The 18,745-nt window shown below is 36.3% G+C and overlaps 1 protein-coding gene across 1 annotated transcript in view; it reads right to left on the bottom strand.

Moving 5' to 3' along the window:
• The window catches only part of DNAH7 (dynein axonemal heavy chain 7), a 332,081-nt gene that overhangs the window by 70,190 nt on the left and 243,146 nt on the right, over positions 1-18,745 (bottom strand). Inside the window, exons 49-51 of the mRNA XM_030802541.1 lie at positions 12,669-12,859; positions 6,153-6,286; positions 5,086-5,421 (exon numbers count right to left, since the gene is read on the bottom strand). Of these exons, the coding sequence (XP_030658401.1) occupies positions 5,086-5,421; positions 6,153-6,286; positions 12,669-12,859 (661 nt within the window). The remainder of the gene's footprint in view (positions 1-5,085; positions 5,422-6,152; positions 6,287-12,668; positions 12,860-18,745) is intronic.

Here is an 18,745-nt window from a genome sequence, read left to right on the forward strand (position 1 = left end):
GCTGGTATCGAACCCTTGGGCTCAAGCAATCTGCCTGCCTCAGCCTCCCCGAGTGCTGGGATTACAGGTGTAAGCCACCCCACCCAGCCAAAAGTCTTATAATACAAAAATTATGGTACATTCATAAAATGGTATGTATATTGTGCAACTCCTAAAACTTACGTTTCAGAAGAATACTTAATAACATGAGAGAATGGTCTTGATAGAAGTGAAAGAAAAAAAAAACTGTGTGCGTAATTATCAAATTACTTTTGCAAAATTATGACAGTAAGAGAAATCTGAAATAGCTGACTCCATCTTGCTTCTAGCCTTACAGGCTGGCTGTCTTGGCTCATTCCTGGGCATGGGCCAAGCTAACTTTGTGAGAAATTTAGTTTACTAGCCATGATTCCAGAGGTGGTAAGATTTGCAACTTCCCCAATCACTCCTGTAAATAACATCACTATTGTAGAACCTAAGATTGACCTTTTGGGCTGTCTTTTCAGGCTTTTACATTTCTGACTATTGGATGGCCTCACCTAGACCAGTAACTCCTCTGGCAGCCCCCACCCAGAAGCAGACTCAGGGAGGACTGTTTTCCTTGCTGAGTTCCTATGATTGTGTTTCCAACCAATCAACATGCCTTCCTCCCTAACGCCCTGCCCATCAAACTATCCTTGAAAACCCCTAGCCTCCGAATTTTCAGGAGATTAATTTGGGTAATAACTCCATCTTCCGCGTGGTGTGGCCAGCTTCACATCAGTTAAACTCTTTCTTTATCACAATGTCATGGTCTCAGTGGGTTGATTTTCTATGTGCGGCAGACAGGAAGAACCCATCGGGTGGTTACAATTACATATACATGCATATTTGTACAGCAACAGATTGATTCCAGGATATTTAACAAAACTATATCCTAGTTAGATTTTGTTTCTATATTTATGTTATTTTTGTTTTATTTTGTTTGCTACATATTTATCCTGTTACATAAATTCTAATGCATTAAAATCTTATAAATAACAGATGATCCAAGTTATGGCAATTGCACAGTATATACCATACTAGTCATAACATATTCTTGGTACCATATAATAATCACTATCAGAAGACAAACAAGAATGAAATACATTTATATCCCTAAATAAAAAAAATAAGAAATAATTTTAGACCAATATTAAGATTCTAAAACAATCAGGTTGGCTAGTGTTAATAGTCACATGTTTTCTATGCTTTTGGTAGAACTATCGTCCAATAACTGCCTGAAGTCTACCAGTTATTTGATGTCTATCAATGATTGGCAGAAAAACAAATCATTCCTGCGAGAACTCATTCTCTTTTTAATTTCTGATTTGGGAGCTAGCTTCTTAATTGGAAACTCTTAGTTTACTTTAACAACAAAAAAAAGATTAAACAGGACTGATCAAAGTTTCTCTCTTGGTACAATGCTTTGGAAAACTATTGGCAGTATTTACTAAAAGGGAATATAACCATGCCCTGTGGTCATCAATTTCATTCCTGGATATACACCCACCAAAGACAGGTACATATCGGCACCAAAAGCCATGTACAGGAACATTCAAGGAAGCAAAATTTCATAATAACCCCAAGTTGGAAGCTACCCAAATATCCTCAACAGTAGAATGGGTAAATGATTTGTGTTACAGTGTTAGGACAAGAAAAAATTGAAAATAAGAGACTCAATTCTTTATGTTGAAAATAAGGAGATTTTCCTTCCCTCCTTTTTTTCTTAATGTAATTTAGAAAACCTAAAATTATAGGTACTTCCTCCTCTCGTTGAAATGTATATAAACCGTTTTGAAAACTAGTCAGACCTTTGTCAGTTTTATGACCCAATAATGTCTTTCTCAAAGATGCAGAAGCCATTTCTTTGAAATCTAAACATCAAGGGAGATAGCCCACTTGTCTCCAAAGTGCTGCAGAAGGGTAGGAGCCTAACTTCAGTCAAGCTTATTTCAAGTTGCAAAACTACCTCCTGTCATACAGATACGAAAAGTTTGGTTTTCCCCTGGATAAAGCCAATTTGCTAACACAGATGGTCACTTCAATTGCCAAGTAAAGTTAGGATGAACTAAGTGTGATGTGATGGGTTTATCTGCTTGGATAATTAAGGGGGTGAGATTCCTCTCTGTCTTTGCAATCTCTTTGTGATTGCCTCTGATTATGTGTCATGTTCCATTTACTGTTTATTCAACAATAAAACTATTTTCTTTCTCTACGGTCTTTGAGGAGAGAGTTTCTGGGCTGGGAGAAGATGTAGTTTTTAATTATACTTCCCCAACAATAGAAAACTAACAAATAAGTGAGTAAAACACTGCACTAGACAAAACAATGTGCATTAATTTCACAAGCATGACATTGAGTGCAAGATATCAGACACAAAAAAGCAGACACCGTGTGATTCTATTTATATGAAGTTCTAAAACTGGCAAAAACTAACCTGTGGTGTTGGAAGTGAGGACAGTGGTCACCTTGGGGGAGAGGGTTAGTGATCAGGAGGGGACACTTCTGGGCTGTTGATAATGTTCTGTGTCTTGAGTTAGATGCTGGTTACACAGGTTTGCTCACTTATGAGAATTCACTGGGCAAATACTTCTGATTTCTGCACGTTTCTTCATGTATATTGATAACTTCAATAAAAGTTTTAAAATCTATTTTCTCTATTTACCTTTTGGTTCCAAAATTATACTTTTAGTATTACGGCAGACATACATATGATTTTAATTGTTTTGAAATTAAAGAAGTTCAACTAAAAAGAAAAGGCCACATTTTGTTTTCTAAATTTCATCCAAATCACACATCTGGGTAAAAAGGATTTGCTTTTCCTTATATCTTAAGGGACAAAAGCACAGTAATGAAGAAACAAATTCCATACCTTGGATGAGTTCTAACTTGATATAATAGGAGACAATAAAGGACCCATCATTATTTTCAAAGCATAGAATTGTTTTAATTTTTAAAACTTATATGAAAAATGTCTTCAAATGGCAGACCAAAGAAATTTTCTTCTCTAGACTCCAGAAAATACCTTGATTTTAAGCTAATTAATAGATTAACATTCTAGTGGCTATTGTTATAAGCAAGGTAGAAATTAAGACCAGTAGTGAAAAGCAGAGCATTATTTATTGTGTGGCTATAATGTGATTAGCACTGTAGTAACTACTGGGAATAATTTTTTTTTTTTTTTTTTTGGAGATGGGGTCTCACTCCCACTGCCCAGGCTGAAGTGTGGTGGCACAATCACGACTCACTGCAGCCTCAACCTCCTGGGCTCAAGTAATCCTCCCACCTCAGCCTCCCCAGCAGCTGGGACCACAGGCCCACACCACCATGCCCAGCTAAATTTTTGTATTTTTTGTAGAGACAGGGTTTTGCCATGTTGTCCAGGCTGGTCTCAAACTCCTGGGCTCATGCAAGCTGCTCACCTTGGCCTCCCAAAGTGCTGGGATTACAGGTGTGAGCCACTGTACCCAGGCTGGGGATAATTTTTTTTTTTTTAATTCTTGTCTCATGGAACTCAGAATCTACTATGAAAACCAGACATGCATGTTTAATTAACTAACTTATAATGCAAATAGCTGGGAACTTTTCTAAGAAAGATCCCTTAAAATTTTGTTTTCTTTATTTCTGTAATCCTTGCTAAACTTGAAAATTTCAGAACTGGAAGAAATAAACTAAACATTTTCAAATATCATAAAGATGAATAAACTCTATCATTATGCAATGCATTTCTTCCAAAAAAACTTACCTACTCCCTCTCTTTCTCAATGGCAGGTATCTATATATCTATATATATTTTTGGCCAAGCTCAAAGTGTCAGACTCACACCTTTATTAGTCTCATATTCAAACTCGTAAAATAATAAATCTTACTAACAAAAAATTGCTAAGTCTAAGAACACTCAAAATTTTAGACCTCTACTATGATAAAGGAATTAAATTCAGATTTTAGTGAGATTAACATTTTGGATTTCTAAAAATAATTCTTAGCTGTGAGTGATAAATATTAAACTGAGTTTCCCTTGTGGGTCTGAACAGTCAAGAAACTGAAGTATTTAGGTTCATACTGATCAAGAAGGTTATAAAAGTCAAAAGTTGTAATTAATTACTTTCTTTTTTCAAAAAGTAATTACACATTAAACTCTATTAAAAACATATCTTGGCCGGGCACGGTGGCTCACGCCTGTAATCCCAGCACTTTGGGAGGCTGAGGTGGGCAGATCATGAGGTCAGGAGATCAAGACCATCCTGGCTAACATGGTGAAACCCTGTTTCTACTAAAAATACAAAAAATTAGCCGGGCATGGTGGTGGGTACCTGTAGTCCCAGCTACTCAGGAGGCTGAGGCAGGAGAATGGCGTGAACCCAGGAGGCAGAGTTTGCAGTGAGCCAAGATCGCGCCACTGCACTCCAGCCTGAGCGACAGAGCGAGGCTCCGTCTCAAAAACAGAACAAAACAAAACAAAACAAAACAAAAAACGTGTCTTAATACCAAACTGAAAATTATCTAACTGATTTTAAAAAATCAAATGAAATTTAATTCTCTTGTAGATTTAAGTCAGGTCTTAATTCCATTACTTACTGTAACAGCCAACAGTAATATAAAGTATTTTATGTAAATAAGAATAATAGAAAAGAAGCTCTATTACCACAAATAATCACAACAAGGTTTGGGAGTTTTTTACCCTGGCATTTGACAAATTTTACAGATGTGTATATTAAAATGTGAATTTGCAACTTTTAGAATGCCAGTTCGTACAGGAGTCATATTTTAAAAAGTATTAACTACTTTTTCTACACTTCCATTCATAAATATATTTTGCAAATGAAAAATGAAGGTAAATGTTTTCTCTTTCTATAATTACATTATAATTCTAGATCTCTGTAAACAGTTTCTTGGCAGATTGAATTTGGACACATCTGTTCAATTTCTAACCCTCACATTTACTTCTGGTACAATGATTAATCAAGTTCATTTTAGGTAAGTGGCTGTAATGCTTGTACCACTCAGACAACAATGGAGGTCACAAATTATTCTCTGATTTCATGCATTAATTAGTTAATATTAATTAGTATTTCCTTTACATACCTTATTGCCAAAATTTCTGATTTCTCTGAATTTTCAATAGACAGGATGAAAAGGTTAATAAACCAGGTCAGTGAATACTGGTACATGGGCTCAATATTGGCTAAATCAGCAAGAGAAAAAAACAGGATGGAAGAATGGATGGCAATAGGACGATAGCCCATGCGGGTGGCATCAATCTTTTTCTCTGTCTCTTCGGCTACTTCCTGCTTCTGAGAAATCTCATTAGCCAAGGCCTTGGAGGAAGATAATATCTTAATAGCAGTTTCATCTTCTAATATATTGCCTTCCGAAGATGAAAGAACTTCTAAAATCTTGTCTTCTATTTCTTTTAACTGCCTGGAATAAAACAAAATTTTCTTAGAAGAAAAAGAAGTCATTTAAAATCATTTCACATGTATGTTCTTTTATAAGAAACAAAGAACTTGTAACCTAAAGAAGTGTATCACTTTGTGACAAATATCTGTAATGGTGATGCCTTATAATTAATTTCTTATCTCGCAAAATGTCACAAAGATAGGCCTTTCTGCGCCAGTTCCCTTTTTAATGATCATTTATGGGCTAACTAGAGAGAAATACGGCAAGCCAATTTACTCTGCCATCAAGGATCTCAGCTCGGAATGAACAGAAAGTAGCACTCCGTTTATTTTCTGAAATTGTACATGACTTATACAGCTTACTCTTTCCACCTATGATATATATGTTATGAGCAGAAAGTGGGATGCAACATATTCATTCATACCATGCCCCAGTGAAAACAGGTTACCTCAGTTACACAGTGAATACTAAAACTCTTGTGCTAAAACACTGTGGAATATTTGAAAATACCCTGCCCTGACTTCTGGCAGGCCTTCTTGCTCTTCCAGTGCCTAAGAACTTGCATGTAAAAATATACTCAATAATGCAGTTTTCTAAATTAACATAGAGGTATAATTCCTTACATTTTCCTGTTATATTTTCCCTTGAAGTATTCCTATTAAATCTAACAAAAGAGATCTATAAAACGTATTTTAATTCATTCTAGTGATCTGGAAACAAATAAGAATAGTTCTGTTTATGACATTTAAAACCTTTTATTTTCAGCTCCTTGTAATATCAAGGCTTGCTTTTCTTCTTCAAGGTCTGGCCTTTCTCGTGCCACCACAATTCCCAGAAGCTGATCTTGCATTCCCTCAGGGGTTATCATGAAGTTTAATAATGTTACCTATAAATGAAAAAATATACAAAAATTACATCATTATTTCTGTTAAAAACGCCTCTGCTTTTATGTGTCAAGTTCTGACCTTAAAATAGACTCCATTTTCTATATATGGTAGTACTTATGAAGGTGTAATTTGTAGAGACTATGATTAATGACATAGGCAAACATGACTGTTGGATTTAAAACCCACCTCAGTTTCTCATAGTCAGAAATCTAATACCTCAAAGGGTTTGTTGGGTGATCAACTTATTCTCATTTCAAAGTAGTCCAATTTCTGAGAACTCTTTAACAGCAAAATTCATTAGAATCAGGTTGGAAGCTATCTTTCATTTCAGTTGATCAGAGTAGCCATGGCATAATATATTGTTCAAAGCCTGGCTCTAGAATCATAATAGTTGGACCAGCTGATTTACATTTTAAGGATTCTAGTGGCGTCAAAAGTAAAGGAAATCTTACAAAGTGAGATAAGAGAAAAGGGAACACTGTAATTACTTGTCATGAGTGAAGTATTTTTACAATCTGATAATCAGCCACTACTGTGAACTAAGGAATTTATATTTTCATGGTGTCTATCCAGACTGTCTGCCAACACCTGCTTCATCTGGGGACCTAATTGCTCTCACAGGCAGGTCTCTCTTCATTCACATCTCCTGGTTCTTTTCCATAAGCATGCAAACATGCTCAGGTCTCTTTTTTTAAAAAAGCAAACAACAAACAAATCATTCTATTGCCCCCACAATCCTTTGCAGCTATGGAATAACCTCTCTTTGGGCTTTCACAAGGACACTTATTGAAAATGTTATTTATATATATTTTCTGCCTCCACTTCATTTCATGATACAGCCCTCTACAATCTGCTCCCTGCCCTGCGTCTGCACACTCATCCGCACACACTGCAATAAACCATAGTAACTTCCTGGCTCTGGTCACCAATGAACCCATAAGTCAATAAACACTGTCTTGACCTTGGCTTCATTTGAAATCCTCACCTTTTTTTTTTTTTTCATGTAAACTGCAGTCTGCCTGACCTAGTATCTTGAATCACATCTTTTTTTTTCTTTAAGTCAGATGGCTCTTTATTATCACCATGTATCACCAATTTTTTTAATTTTTAATTTTTGTGGATACATAATAGTTGTATATATTGCACCTATGTCTTAAGCACCACCTCCCACTACTCCCATTCACATGCCTTTCATTTTCCTGCACAGAACTGATTGTGGAATCCCATACACGCTGTCTATGAAATGCCTCCGTGTTTGCTCTGCTTGGACGCCCTTCCCCTTGTTATCCACCAGATTAGCTCCTATTCATCTGTCAGTGTGCAGATCAAGTGCCAGCTCCTCTTGGACACTTTCCCAGACAATGTGTTCTACCCCAATCACTACCCCCAAGCTACTTTCTGCACTTCCTCATAGGGGTCTTAACTCCTTACAGCACACATTACACTGTATGCAATCATGGGCATATACACCTCTCTCCCAGACCAGAATGAAAGTAACTTTAGCACAGGGGTCGTCTCTTATTTGACTTCACGGTTTTATTGTTCGGCACAAAGTCATGCTCCCTACAAACTTACTGAATGAACAATCAGAATGCCCACATTCCCTGTTCATAGAGTTGCTCTCTGCTACTTCTATTTCCTAAAATTTTAGTCACTTGATGATTCTTCCCAAAGGCATTTTATATAAAATAATAGCTACCATGAATCAGGCTCTATGATATAAAGAAGAGTAAGATACAGTCTGGTCCCTGCCCTCAAAAAGTTTTCATCTAGTTGAGCAAACAGAAGAACAAAGAACATGCATTGGGATAAGGACTCTGAGAGTGGTCAGCTTGCAATGCTACAGGAGCACAGACGGCACCCAACCTAGATCAGGGAGGCAAAAAGGACTTCCCCCAGTAAAGGACACCTGAGCTGAAACTTAAGTGTGATCAGCAGTTAGTCAAGAGAAAGAAGAGGGCAAAATTCTACAGGGCAGAAGATTTCAACCTTGGATGCTGATTGGAATATACTGTGAAATTTAAAAACCAGTAGTGTCTGGGTCTTATGTCCAGAGAGTTTGGTTTAATTGGTCTAGAGTGTGGCCTGAGTATTTGGAGTTTTAAAAGCTCTCCAGGTGATTTCAGTGTTCAGCCAGGATTGAGAACAATTGCTCTTGGCAAACAAAACAGCAAAGACAAAGCAGCAGAGAAAGGCAAAGCACGTTTAGAGGAATCTATTCTACCAGTGGAGAATGTGCAGGTAGGACCCAAGGAGCACTCTTCGTCTACTACCTATAATTGAAGGCAAACATTTTCTACCACATTTATCAGAATTCAATGTGTGCAGTTGGCAATATTAGAAATACTTGTTTTTTAACAAAGGAACAGAAAACCAAACACCGCATGTTCTCACTCATAAGTGGGAGTTGAAAAATGAGAACACATGGACACAGGAAGGGGGACATCACACACTGGGGCCTGTTGGGGGGTGTGAGGCAAGGGGAGGGAGAGCGTTAGGACAAATAGCTAATGCATATGGGGCTTAAAACCTAGATGACGAGTTGACAGGTACGGAAAACCATCATAGTATATGTATACCTATGTAACAAATCTGCACGCTCTGCACATGTATCCCAGAACTTAAAGTAAAATTTAAAAAAAAAAAATACTTGTTTTTTTACCCTTGAAAATTCTACAAAAATTTCAGCAACTACCACAAATCATCAGAAGTGACTCAGTGTTTGCTCCTGATTTCATCATTTCCCTCCCAAAGTACTTTCCCAAACCCAGATTACACCACTGCATTCTATATGTTAGTGACAATTTTGTCCAAAACTTTTAAATACATTTTCAATCACAACTTAACCTTAATTGTAGCAGCTAAAAAATGCCATTTTGGCATACCGAAATCTGAGGGTTTTTGTAAATTAGAATTTTAATTCGAATTGTAAAACATGTGAACTAGTAGAGAAGAAACAACCCCACTACCTACATGTAGCAGGTTATAATCAACCAAACCCAATACAGGCAGCTTATTCAAAAGATTTATTTGTAAAGCAAAAGCGCTGTTCTTGTTTTTATGTTTTATCCTCTCAAGGCTCAGCTAGTCTATGAAGTACCTCGTGTGGATTAGAAGAAGATGTTGTCTGCATGCAGAATCAGCCCTGCACCAGGCCAATGCCTAAGCAACTTGGGGCTAGATTCCAGCCCTCTTCAACTCCACCTTTGTTTTATGTACAGACTGCCCAACTATAGAAGGAGCCATCACTCTCCCTCCTAAAGATAAGCAGCGTTTTACCCAACTGGTGGGAAGGTAAAAAAAAAAAAAAAAAAAGAAGAGTCAAAAATGTTATTTTTCTAATCTTAATGACTTTTTTAAAGCACCTTTGGAGGTTTTGCCTGATTTATAAATTGTTTGCATTGCCAAGGCGCAAAGGTTTTCCTTTTTTACAAACTAAAACTAGGTAATGCTGTTACTGAGGTTGCTGTTCTCTCTACTTTTGGTTTTTGTCTTTTCATCTGTTGTTTCCTGGTGGGCGGGTCTATGCAAACCTACCCCTGAAATCAGCAGAAGCTGAGGCCGAAGAAAGAGGCCGAAATATCCAACTTCTTAGAAAGAAACATCTAATAGGGACTTGACGAACAAAAGCCATGTCTGTGTCCTGGGTGGCAGCGAGACAAGTCGGTGGATCCCTGTGCCATTACCCACAAGACCCAGGGCTCATATACCACAGGAGAAGTGATTTAGAAGGGATGTGTAGAATAATTGAAGGTTGTTTGACCGAAGGGCAGGACGTATGGTAAGTACCTGCTCTTACACGAAGCACAGTAGATAAACTGGAAATCTTAGACCTTTCCCGGAACAGGGTGTAAATCAGAAGCCAACTTGGTGGATTAGCATCCAAGATGCAGTTGCTTTAGCCTCCACATCTCTGTATTCCCAGCTCCTGCTACTGGGTGGGAGATATCGTGTTTCCCTGCTTTTACTTGTAAGAAAATATTTCCTCTTCAGGGACAGAGTAATTTTATTTTTGTAAGAAAATGTCCTACCTGTGGCCAGTAAGTGTAAAACAGCTTCTTGCAAAACCCCTAGGAAGGTGATTCCCTCCTTCCACCCACACCTAGGCACCTCCTCAATGGGGTATTATCTGGGTTAAAAACTTTTCCCCCACTTGTCCCATGGCAGATCATGGAGGCCACTAACTATAGACTACATAGATATAATCATAAATTTATATGAGATAAGCAATTTTTAAAATTGAGCAATTTGGAAAACTCATTAAACGTTATGTAATTCTCTACTGCTTTGCCATTTATTCATGGAAAAAGTATAATGCTTTCAAGATATTTTCCCTATTGGCATGAGAAACCAAGTCCACAGGCTACATTTGCTTTAATCCAAAAACCATAGGCACAGTGGTAGCAAAATGCATGTTTTACAACTTTTACTTCACTGTGTTCAGACACAAGGAGGTATCCATTCATATTCCATTAATGTTGGGTCCTTTCACATCAAGACTGTTCAAATCAAGCCATTTGTTCTCAAATAAGCATTTAAGAACATAAACTATGGTTTCATAATTTTATTTTCATTTAGACTCAAAAGGATTATACCAGCACGACACCATCCCTTGGGTGCTTTTGAAAGCAAAAGGTACATAAAAGATCCTAAAAGTGGGATCCAGAGGAAGTATTATAATTTGTAAATGAAAGCAAGTAACTGCCTCACTCTGTTTTCTAATCCCTGTTTAATCAATCCCAGCAATTAAAAATAATAAAGCAGTAAGACACTCCAGGGATCTTAAGGGTTTTGATACTGAATCATAGGTCAGTTTCCTCCCCACAGCGCTTTATGACTCCTACCATAACCAGTTATTAGTGAACTAAAAATTGTTTATGTTATGTGTGATAGTTCCATGTATTTTACTGAACAGTAAAAAAGGTTTTCCATGTCATTTATTTAAACATTTTTCTCTAACAGAGTTCTGGGATTTTGTCATTTTTGCTTCCTTTTCACTTATATTTAAATGTTAAATAATACTGCTAATAAGTAACACTCATAGTAATACTATCTATTGGCTTTATTCTAAGCATTTTACACAGATTAATTTATTTAATTCACATCACTCTATGAGATAGATACTTTTATTATTCTCATTTGACAGATGAGAGAATTGAGGCACAGAGAGGTTAAATGAAATGTCCCAAATCACACACCTGGCAAGTAGCACCCGAATCTGTGGCCTTAACTACTACTGGATATTCCCTTCCCTAGCAGGTATATACATAGTAGACATTTTAAAGTGTTTAAATAATATTGGATTTTAATTAAAAATAGCCAAGAATTTCCATGTTTTAACATTCTGTTTTTAAAACTGAGTTCAAGGGTGACTCAATTTTCCCCTAGTCTTCCTGACATCCCTGAATGTCCACCCTAAGTACATCCTCAACTCTGAGCTCCCAGGACACATTGCAGCTCCGCTGTGTCTTCCTAGTCACACAATTCAGTCACTTTGCATACACATTATTTATAAGATAAACCTCTGGAGAGCAGGGATCATGTTTATTCATCTTGGAGGGAATAAATTACACCATCTCAATCCTTTCTCTGCTTCTCTGCAGAGAGATGCCTATGTTTATTTAAATATTTCCAATAAAGGCAAGTATTTGAATTCACTGTATAACTCTTGCCTCTCTATATAACTTTCAAAATCTAAATAAGCATTTCTTAATGTCTTCTCCTGCTTGCCTCTGTAAATGAAAGCAATCCTTCACTCACTCATTCACTCACTCCACAAACATTTAATGAATGCCAACCAAGGCTAAGAAGTAGGACTAAAAACGGAATAAGGTGTAGCCCATAAACCTAGGAGCTCAGTTGCAGATCAACATCTCAGGACATTTTAGTCACTGACTAAAACTTTAAGCTAAATTTACTCTTTAAAGGAATTTTTAGTATTCTAAAAGAACAGTGATTGAAAACAGTTCTATTAAGTAATTACATAAAATCAGATAGCAGCAACCTTAGTCTGAGAAAGAAGAATGGAGTTCTGTTTCTGAATTTCAATTTCAATAATTAGCATATCATCATTTATTACAAAGAAAGAATGTGGGTATATATCTTCTATGTTTAACAATGAAAATCTAATAATCATTTGAATTGTAGAAATTTGATTCTGATGACCTTTTCTTTTTTCACAGCATGCTGAAGGTTCCTTTATTACTTACATGTACTCACCAAAGCAACATTTGGAAATTATTATAGCAATAATTTCAGGAAATACCAAAATAAGGCAAAATCCATTTTTCTTAGGAAGACTTGTTCTTCTTATGACTCAGGAGGAATATATAGTCACTAATTACAAAATCTGATAAAGAAACATTCATTTAATATACTGGCCTTTACTGATGTTTCAGGAAGATAATGAGGATTTCTTAACTTGGTAGTAATATAGAAGCGGAAGTCAGGTGCATATTCAATTGTGGAGTCCCCAAGCCGGATACATGTACTCCCACCCTGCTTAAAGGTTTGTTTCAGTAGAAGAGGTTCCAAAATAGGATCTAGTTCTTCGCCAACATTTTCTAGCAACACTGGAGTAAAATCAGAAAAGATTTCATGTTATTTTAAATATTGACGATAAACATTCAACCCTCCAAGTTCTTTCAGCCTTATAGATAAATTCTGTTCCTAGATATCTACAAAATTATTTTTGACTTCTGAAAAGTATAAAGAAATAATGCCATAAAAATAGCTACATTCTGTGGGAAGGACTTAAGTGGTGGGTCTACCTAGTCATCCTGCCGGCTTCCCTTCTCCTGAGTCATAGTCCTGCTGGGTGCATGCTGCCTGTCCTGGGGTTCACTGGGTGCCCAGGTATTATGGCAGTGAAGTTTATCCATCTGAGACACCAGAGAAAAGGCATTTCCAGTTGTAGTTATTTAAATTGTTACCGTATTTTTAATTATTAAGAATGCTTATTGTAGAACATCTGCAAAGTACAGGAAGGAAGGTATAAATAAGAAATGGAAAACTGCTCCTAATTAGATTTGCTTAATTACTCTCTCTACTTCTCCCTAATATTTTAATAATTGACTCGTACAGTATATAGATTGATAGAAAAATGACACAAAGGCCAGGCACAGTGGCTCATGCCTGTAATTCCAGCACTTTGAGAGGACGAGGCAGGAGGATTGCTTGAGTCCAGGAGTTCGAGACCAGCCTAGGCAACATGGCAAGATCCTGTCTCTACAAAGAAAACACAAGAATTAGCCAGGTGGCAGCTACTTGGGAGGCAGAGCTGGGAGGATTGTATGAGCCTGGGAGGTCAAGGCTGCAGTGGGCCATGATCAACTAACTGCCCTCCAGCTTGGGCCACAGAGCAATATCCTGTCTCAAACATAAATAAGGAAAAAAAAAAAAAAGAAAAATGACACAAACTACATATAGTATAACTGTTGAATAAATTATTATCTCTCTAGTGTTATTTATCTTTCTCCACACACAGCTGAGACTAAACAACACACTGAATTTTGCATCCTAATTATTTTTTTGACTTAACAGCATAAATGTTTCCCCATGTTATTGAAAACTCTAACAGCATGCTTTTAATCACTGCATAATAGTGTATCATATTAGTGTTCTCTTTTTTAAACCAGTGTTCAATTATTAGATGTTTGGATTGTTTCTTGTTCTGAATATTATAACAAGCACTGTATAAAAAAAAAACTGCATTTCAGAATATTTTCCTCTGATAGCATTCTAGAACGGGAATCCCTGGATCAAAGATCAGTGTTAACGCTACTGATATCTTTGCTGAGTTAAAGTCTTACATTTTGGTGTTTGGGGTGCTATCATAGCCAAATTTGGATGATGGCATTTTGTAGAAATCCCTCAAAGGATGGGTGTACAATGTGGATGGGAAGCAAGGGGCTCAGGGTGCTGGGGTGACAGGTATTTGGATCTCAATTGCCACGAAAGGGCAGACATATTTTCTCCTTCCCACAGGTTACTCCTGGCTAAATGAATTGCTAAAATTGTCTTCTTGGTAATTTGCTCCATTGCTGAGATCTCAGCCAACAGCCTGTCAGATTATTTTTAAACTCATTTTTATTTTCTACTTGCATAAAATGATTATTTTTCATGGTTAAATAATATGAACGCATCATAACGTATTAAATTTGTTAATTTTCTATTGTTTAGATTGCTTCTACTTTTATACTGTTAGTAATAATGCCACAGTGAACATCTTTATGAATAAACCTTTGTGTTCATCTCTAATTACTTAATCAGGCTGGAGCCCTAGAAGTAGAATTAATGGTCAACAGTTATTAACATTTTAAAAGCTATTTATATTCCAAGTTACTTTCCTGAAAAGCTGTAGAGATTTCAGAGTTGCAATGAGCACTCATTTTGTCGTTTGTTTTTAAGCCTATTTTTACAAAATATCACTGTATTTACAAATGCTGGACACCATGCTGGCATTGTATTTTCTTGTCATCCTCATAACTGTAAAAAGCATGTTTTGCAGATGAAATAGGACAGGCAGTCAAAATAAATTTTTCAGTTAAATCAGCTAGTAAATGACAAAGCAAGGCAGGGACTTGAACCTGGCTGTCTGGCTCCTTCGTCGCTCTCTTAACCACTATACCATACTGTCAGCATTCAATAATATATCTGTGACTTTTATTATTTGATAGGTAAAAAATACCGTTAAAATTTGTATTTTTGGCAGGGTGTTTTTAGCTGTTCTTTGGTTAACTACATATTTTTTCCTGGAAACTGTATACTAACATACTTGACCATTTTTTCATTGTAGGATATATTATTTACAATGAGGTTCAGTGACAAGCATCAGAAAACCCGAAATAATAGCAACGACAACAAGGAGAAATTTATGTCTCATGTACAGGAGAGCCCAAGATAGCTCAAGGTTGAAAGGACGGTGTATCTAAATAGTGACGGATCCAAGATCCTGCCATCTTGCAGCTTTACTATTTTCGGCACATGGCTTTGATCTCTTTGGCCAATATGGCCTTTTAAACCACATCCACATTCCATCCATCAGAAAAAAAAAAGAAGAAATATCCTTTAAGGGTGTTTCCTGGGAGTCACAAATGATACTTCCACTCTCATCTTGTTGGCCAGAATACAGTAATTTGACCAAACCCAACCATAGTCATATGGCCATATATAACCACAACAGAGGTTAGAAAATACAGTTCTTTACCCTGGATGCAACGTGCCCATGTAACACAGGGGTGCTGATACTAAAGAGAAAGGTGAGTGGATGGCAGGAACAACCAGCACTCATTGCCACATGTGCTAGTTTAAAAACTTTATCTGTATTTTTAAACATTGTTTTAGCAAATATTTCCCCCAGTTTTCAACTTGTTCTTATTTAATTAATTAATTAATTTGAGATGGGGTCTCACTCTGTTGCCCAGGCTGGAGTGCAGTGTGGCACAATCTCAGCTCACTACAACCTCCACCTCCTGGGCTCAGGCCATCTTCCCACCTCAGCCTCCTGGGTAGCTGGGACTACAGGTGGGTACCATCACACCCAGCTAATTTTTTGTGTTTTTTGGTAAAGATAGGGCTTCACCATGTTGCCCAGGCTGCTCTTAAACTCCTGAGCTCAAGCAATCCACCCACCTCAGCCTCCCAAAATGCTGGGATTACAGGTGTGAACTACTGTCTCTGGCCTATTTTATTTTATTTTTTTGAGACAGGGTCTAGCTGTGTCTCCCAGGCTGGAGTGCAGTGGTGTGATCACAATTCACTGTAGTCTCAACCTCCAGGCTCAGGCAATCCTCCCGCCTTAACCTCACGTAGGTGGAACTACAGGCATGTACCACCAGGCTCAGCTAATTTTTTTTTTTTTTTTTTTAGAGATGGGGTCTTGCTACATTGCCCAGACTGGTCTCAAATTCCTGGGCTCAATGAATCCTCCTACCTCAGACTCCCGATGTGCTAGGATTACAGGAATGAGCCACTGTACCTGACCTTCCACTTGTTTTTATATTTGCCTGTATTTCTTCTTATCATTTAACTTTTTGTTGTAGAAATTTTCAAGCCTTTCTCAAAATAAACAGTATATAATTGGCACTTGATATACCTACCAATCATCCTGCTTTAGGCCTTGTAAATTCGGCCAATCTAATTTCATCCATTCCTTATCTAACCTGGATTATTTATAAACAAATCCTAGACATCATAAAACTTCAGCTGCAAGTATCTCTTGAAGAACTGTTTAAAAATTGATACATCTTAAAAAATTAATAATTCATAGTTTTGTCAAATATCAAGGCAGAAAATATAATTCCCCATTGTCTTAAGGTATTTGGATTACAGTGTTATGGCTTAAATTAGGATATAAATAAGTTTCATAGGTTGAAACTTTTTCTTTTCAAATATTTTTTCCAGGCCGGGCACAGTGGCTCACGCCTGTAATTCCAGCATTTTGGGAGGCCGAGGCGGGCGGATCATGAGGTGAGGACATCGAGGCCATCCTGGCTAACACAGTGAAACCCTGTCTCTACTAAAAATACAAAAAAATTAGCCAGGCGTGGTGGCCGGCACCTGTAGTCCCAGCTACTCGGGAGGATGAGGCAGGAGAACAGCGTGAATCCAGGAGGCGGAGCTTGCAGTGAGCCGAGATCGTGACGCTGCACTCCAGCCTGGGCGACAGAGCAAGACTCCGTCTCAAAAATAACATATATATATATATATATATATATTTTTTTTTTTTTTCCATTGCATATTTGCTTAGGACGTCCTTTCCCATCAAAGGACTATGTTTCCTTTTAGCACTTCTCTTCTCTTTTTTCTTTTGTATTTAATTTTTAAACTCATCTGGAACATATTTTGGTGTGAAGTGAGACTCTGACCTAAAATATTTTTCCACAAAGCCAGTTTTCCTAATACCACTTGCTGGTGTGATGTATCATTTTTCTGTTGGTTTATAAGGTTTAATTTATAGTGCATCAAAGGCTTACATATATTAGGGTTCATTCCAGAGCTTATTCCAGTTAATTCCAAACTTACTCTTCTGAATGTTTTGTGGCTCATTACTCTCTTTTCTTCTAGGTTAAGTATTATTTTCTAAACATTTATTTCTGAAAGTTTACATCTTTACAACTTTCAGTTTTCCTGTCAGAGAAAAAGAGCTGTCGTACTTAAGCCTTCTCTGGTTTTTCTGAAAAGTTTTGTCTTTTTCTCACTTTTTATTGTTAAAATTTCTCTAGGTTTTTATTTTGTTGTTTTGTTTTGCTTTGCTTTCTATTCACTGGTTGACTATAAAAACTACCAAAATAGGTGGTTCTCAGTTGTCACTGATTTAATATTCTTTTTGGAATATATCTATTCCACTGAATTTTTAAATTCTGATACCTTTCAGTTAATTATCTTTAGTTGTCTAGATGAGGTATATTATTTATAAATATGATAATTTTGTTTCCTCCTTTTTTGGTTTTTGTTCAGTATATCTGGCCCTACTAAATCAATAATTTCTTCCTTTAAATGTTATAGCACCTTCATTGTTTCTTGTTTTATTGCATTGAAAACAACTTTCCTAACAATGTTAAACAATAACAGTGATAACAGATATCAATTTCTCATTTTCACTTTTACATGATCATATTTTTAAAATCTAATTTGCTCAACCATTTTGAACCAAAATTCTGTTTAAGGAAGATTATAACATTTCAGTTTTGCTTATTGCCTCAACATTTATCAATATTAATTTTTTACATAAAATCTGATATTTAATGTTGGCTAAAAGTAACTATATATTTTCATCCCCTACTCACCCTAACATTTTTCCTAGTTTTGAAATGTAATTAAGAGTGTCTATATTAATATATGTAAAAATCATTTTTGAAGCTAAAATATACATTATGAAACTTAAATATTACAGACTTGATTCTTTTCCTCCAGTTTTGAAAATTTATTGTCTTATTGCTAGAATCAAGTCTTAATCCTGTTAGGAAAGATATTTGTCGTGTCTTGATTTCAAAGAAATATATCCTTAGTACTGAGTATTTATTATATTATGCGTCTCACTGGAAAATTTTAAATTTTTTTAAAACTTAAAGCATTTTAAATTTTTTTAAAACTTAAAGCATTTTAAATTTTTTTAAAACTTAAAGCATTTTAAATTTTTTTAAAACTTAAAGCATTTTAAATTTTTTTAAAATTTAAAGCATTTTAAATTTTAAAAAAAGAAAAAAACGTATAGGTACATGAATTACCCAGAATGCTCTCTTTAATTTCGTCATTTTATTTTGACTCCTTTAACTTATAATTAGATCAAAATATATACCATGTTAAAATTATAGGAGCAAATTCAAGAGACAGACTTCTCTTCATGTTTCTATCATCAAGATTAACAATTTGCTGGTTTATGTTAAAACCTCATTTCTCATTCTCAAGCGCCAGACATCACAGTATTTGCAAAGCTTATGGGAAATCAAGACTAG

Source organism: Nomascus leucogenys, chromosome 22a (assembly GCF_006542625.1).
Source record: "Nomascus leucogenys isolate Asia chromosome 22a, Asia_NLE_v1, whole genome shotgun sequence".
Lineage (NCBI taxonomy): Eukaryota > Metazoa > Chordata > Mammalia > Primates > Hylobatidae > Nomascus > Nomascus leucogenys.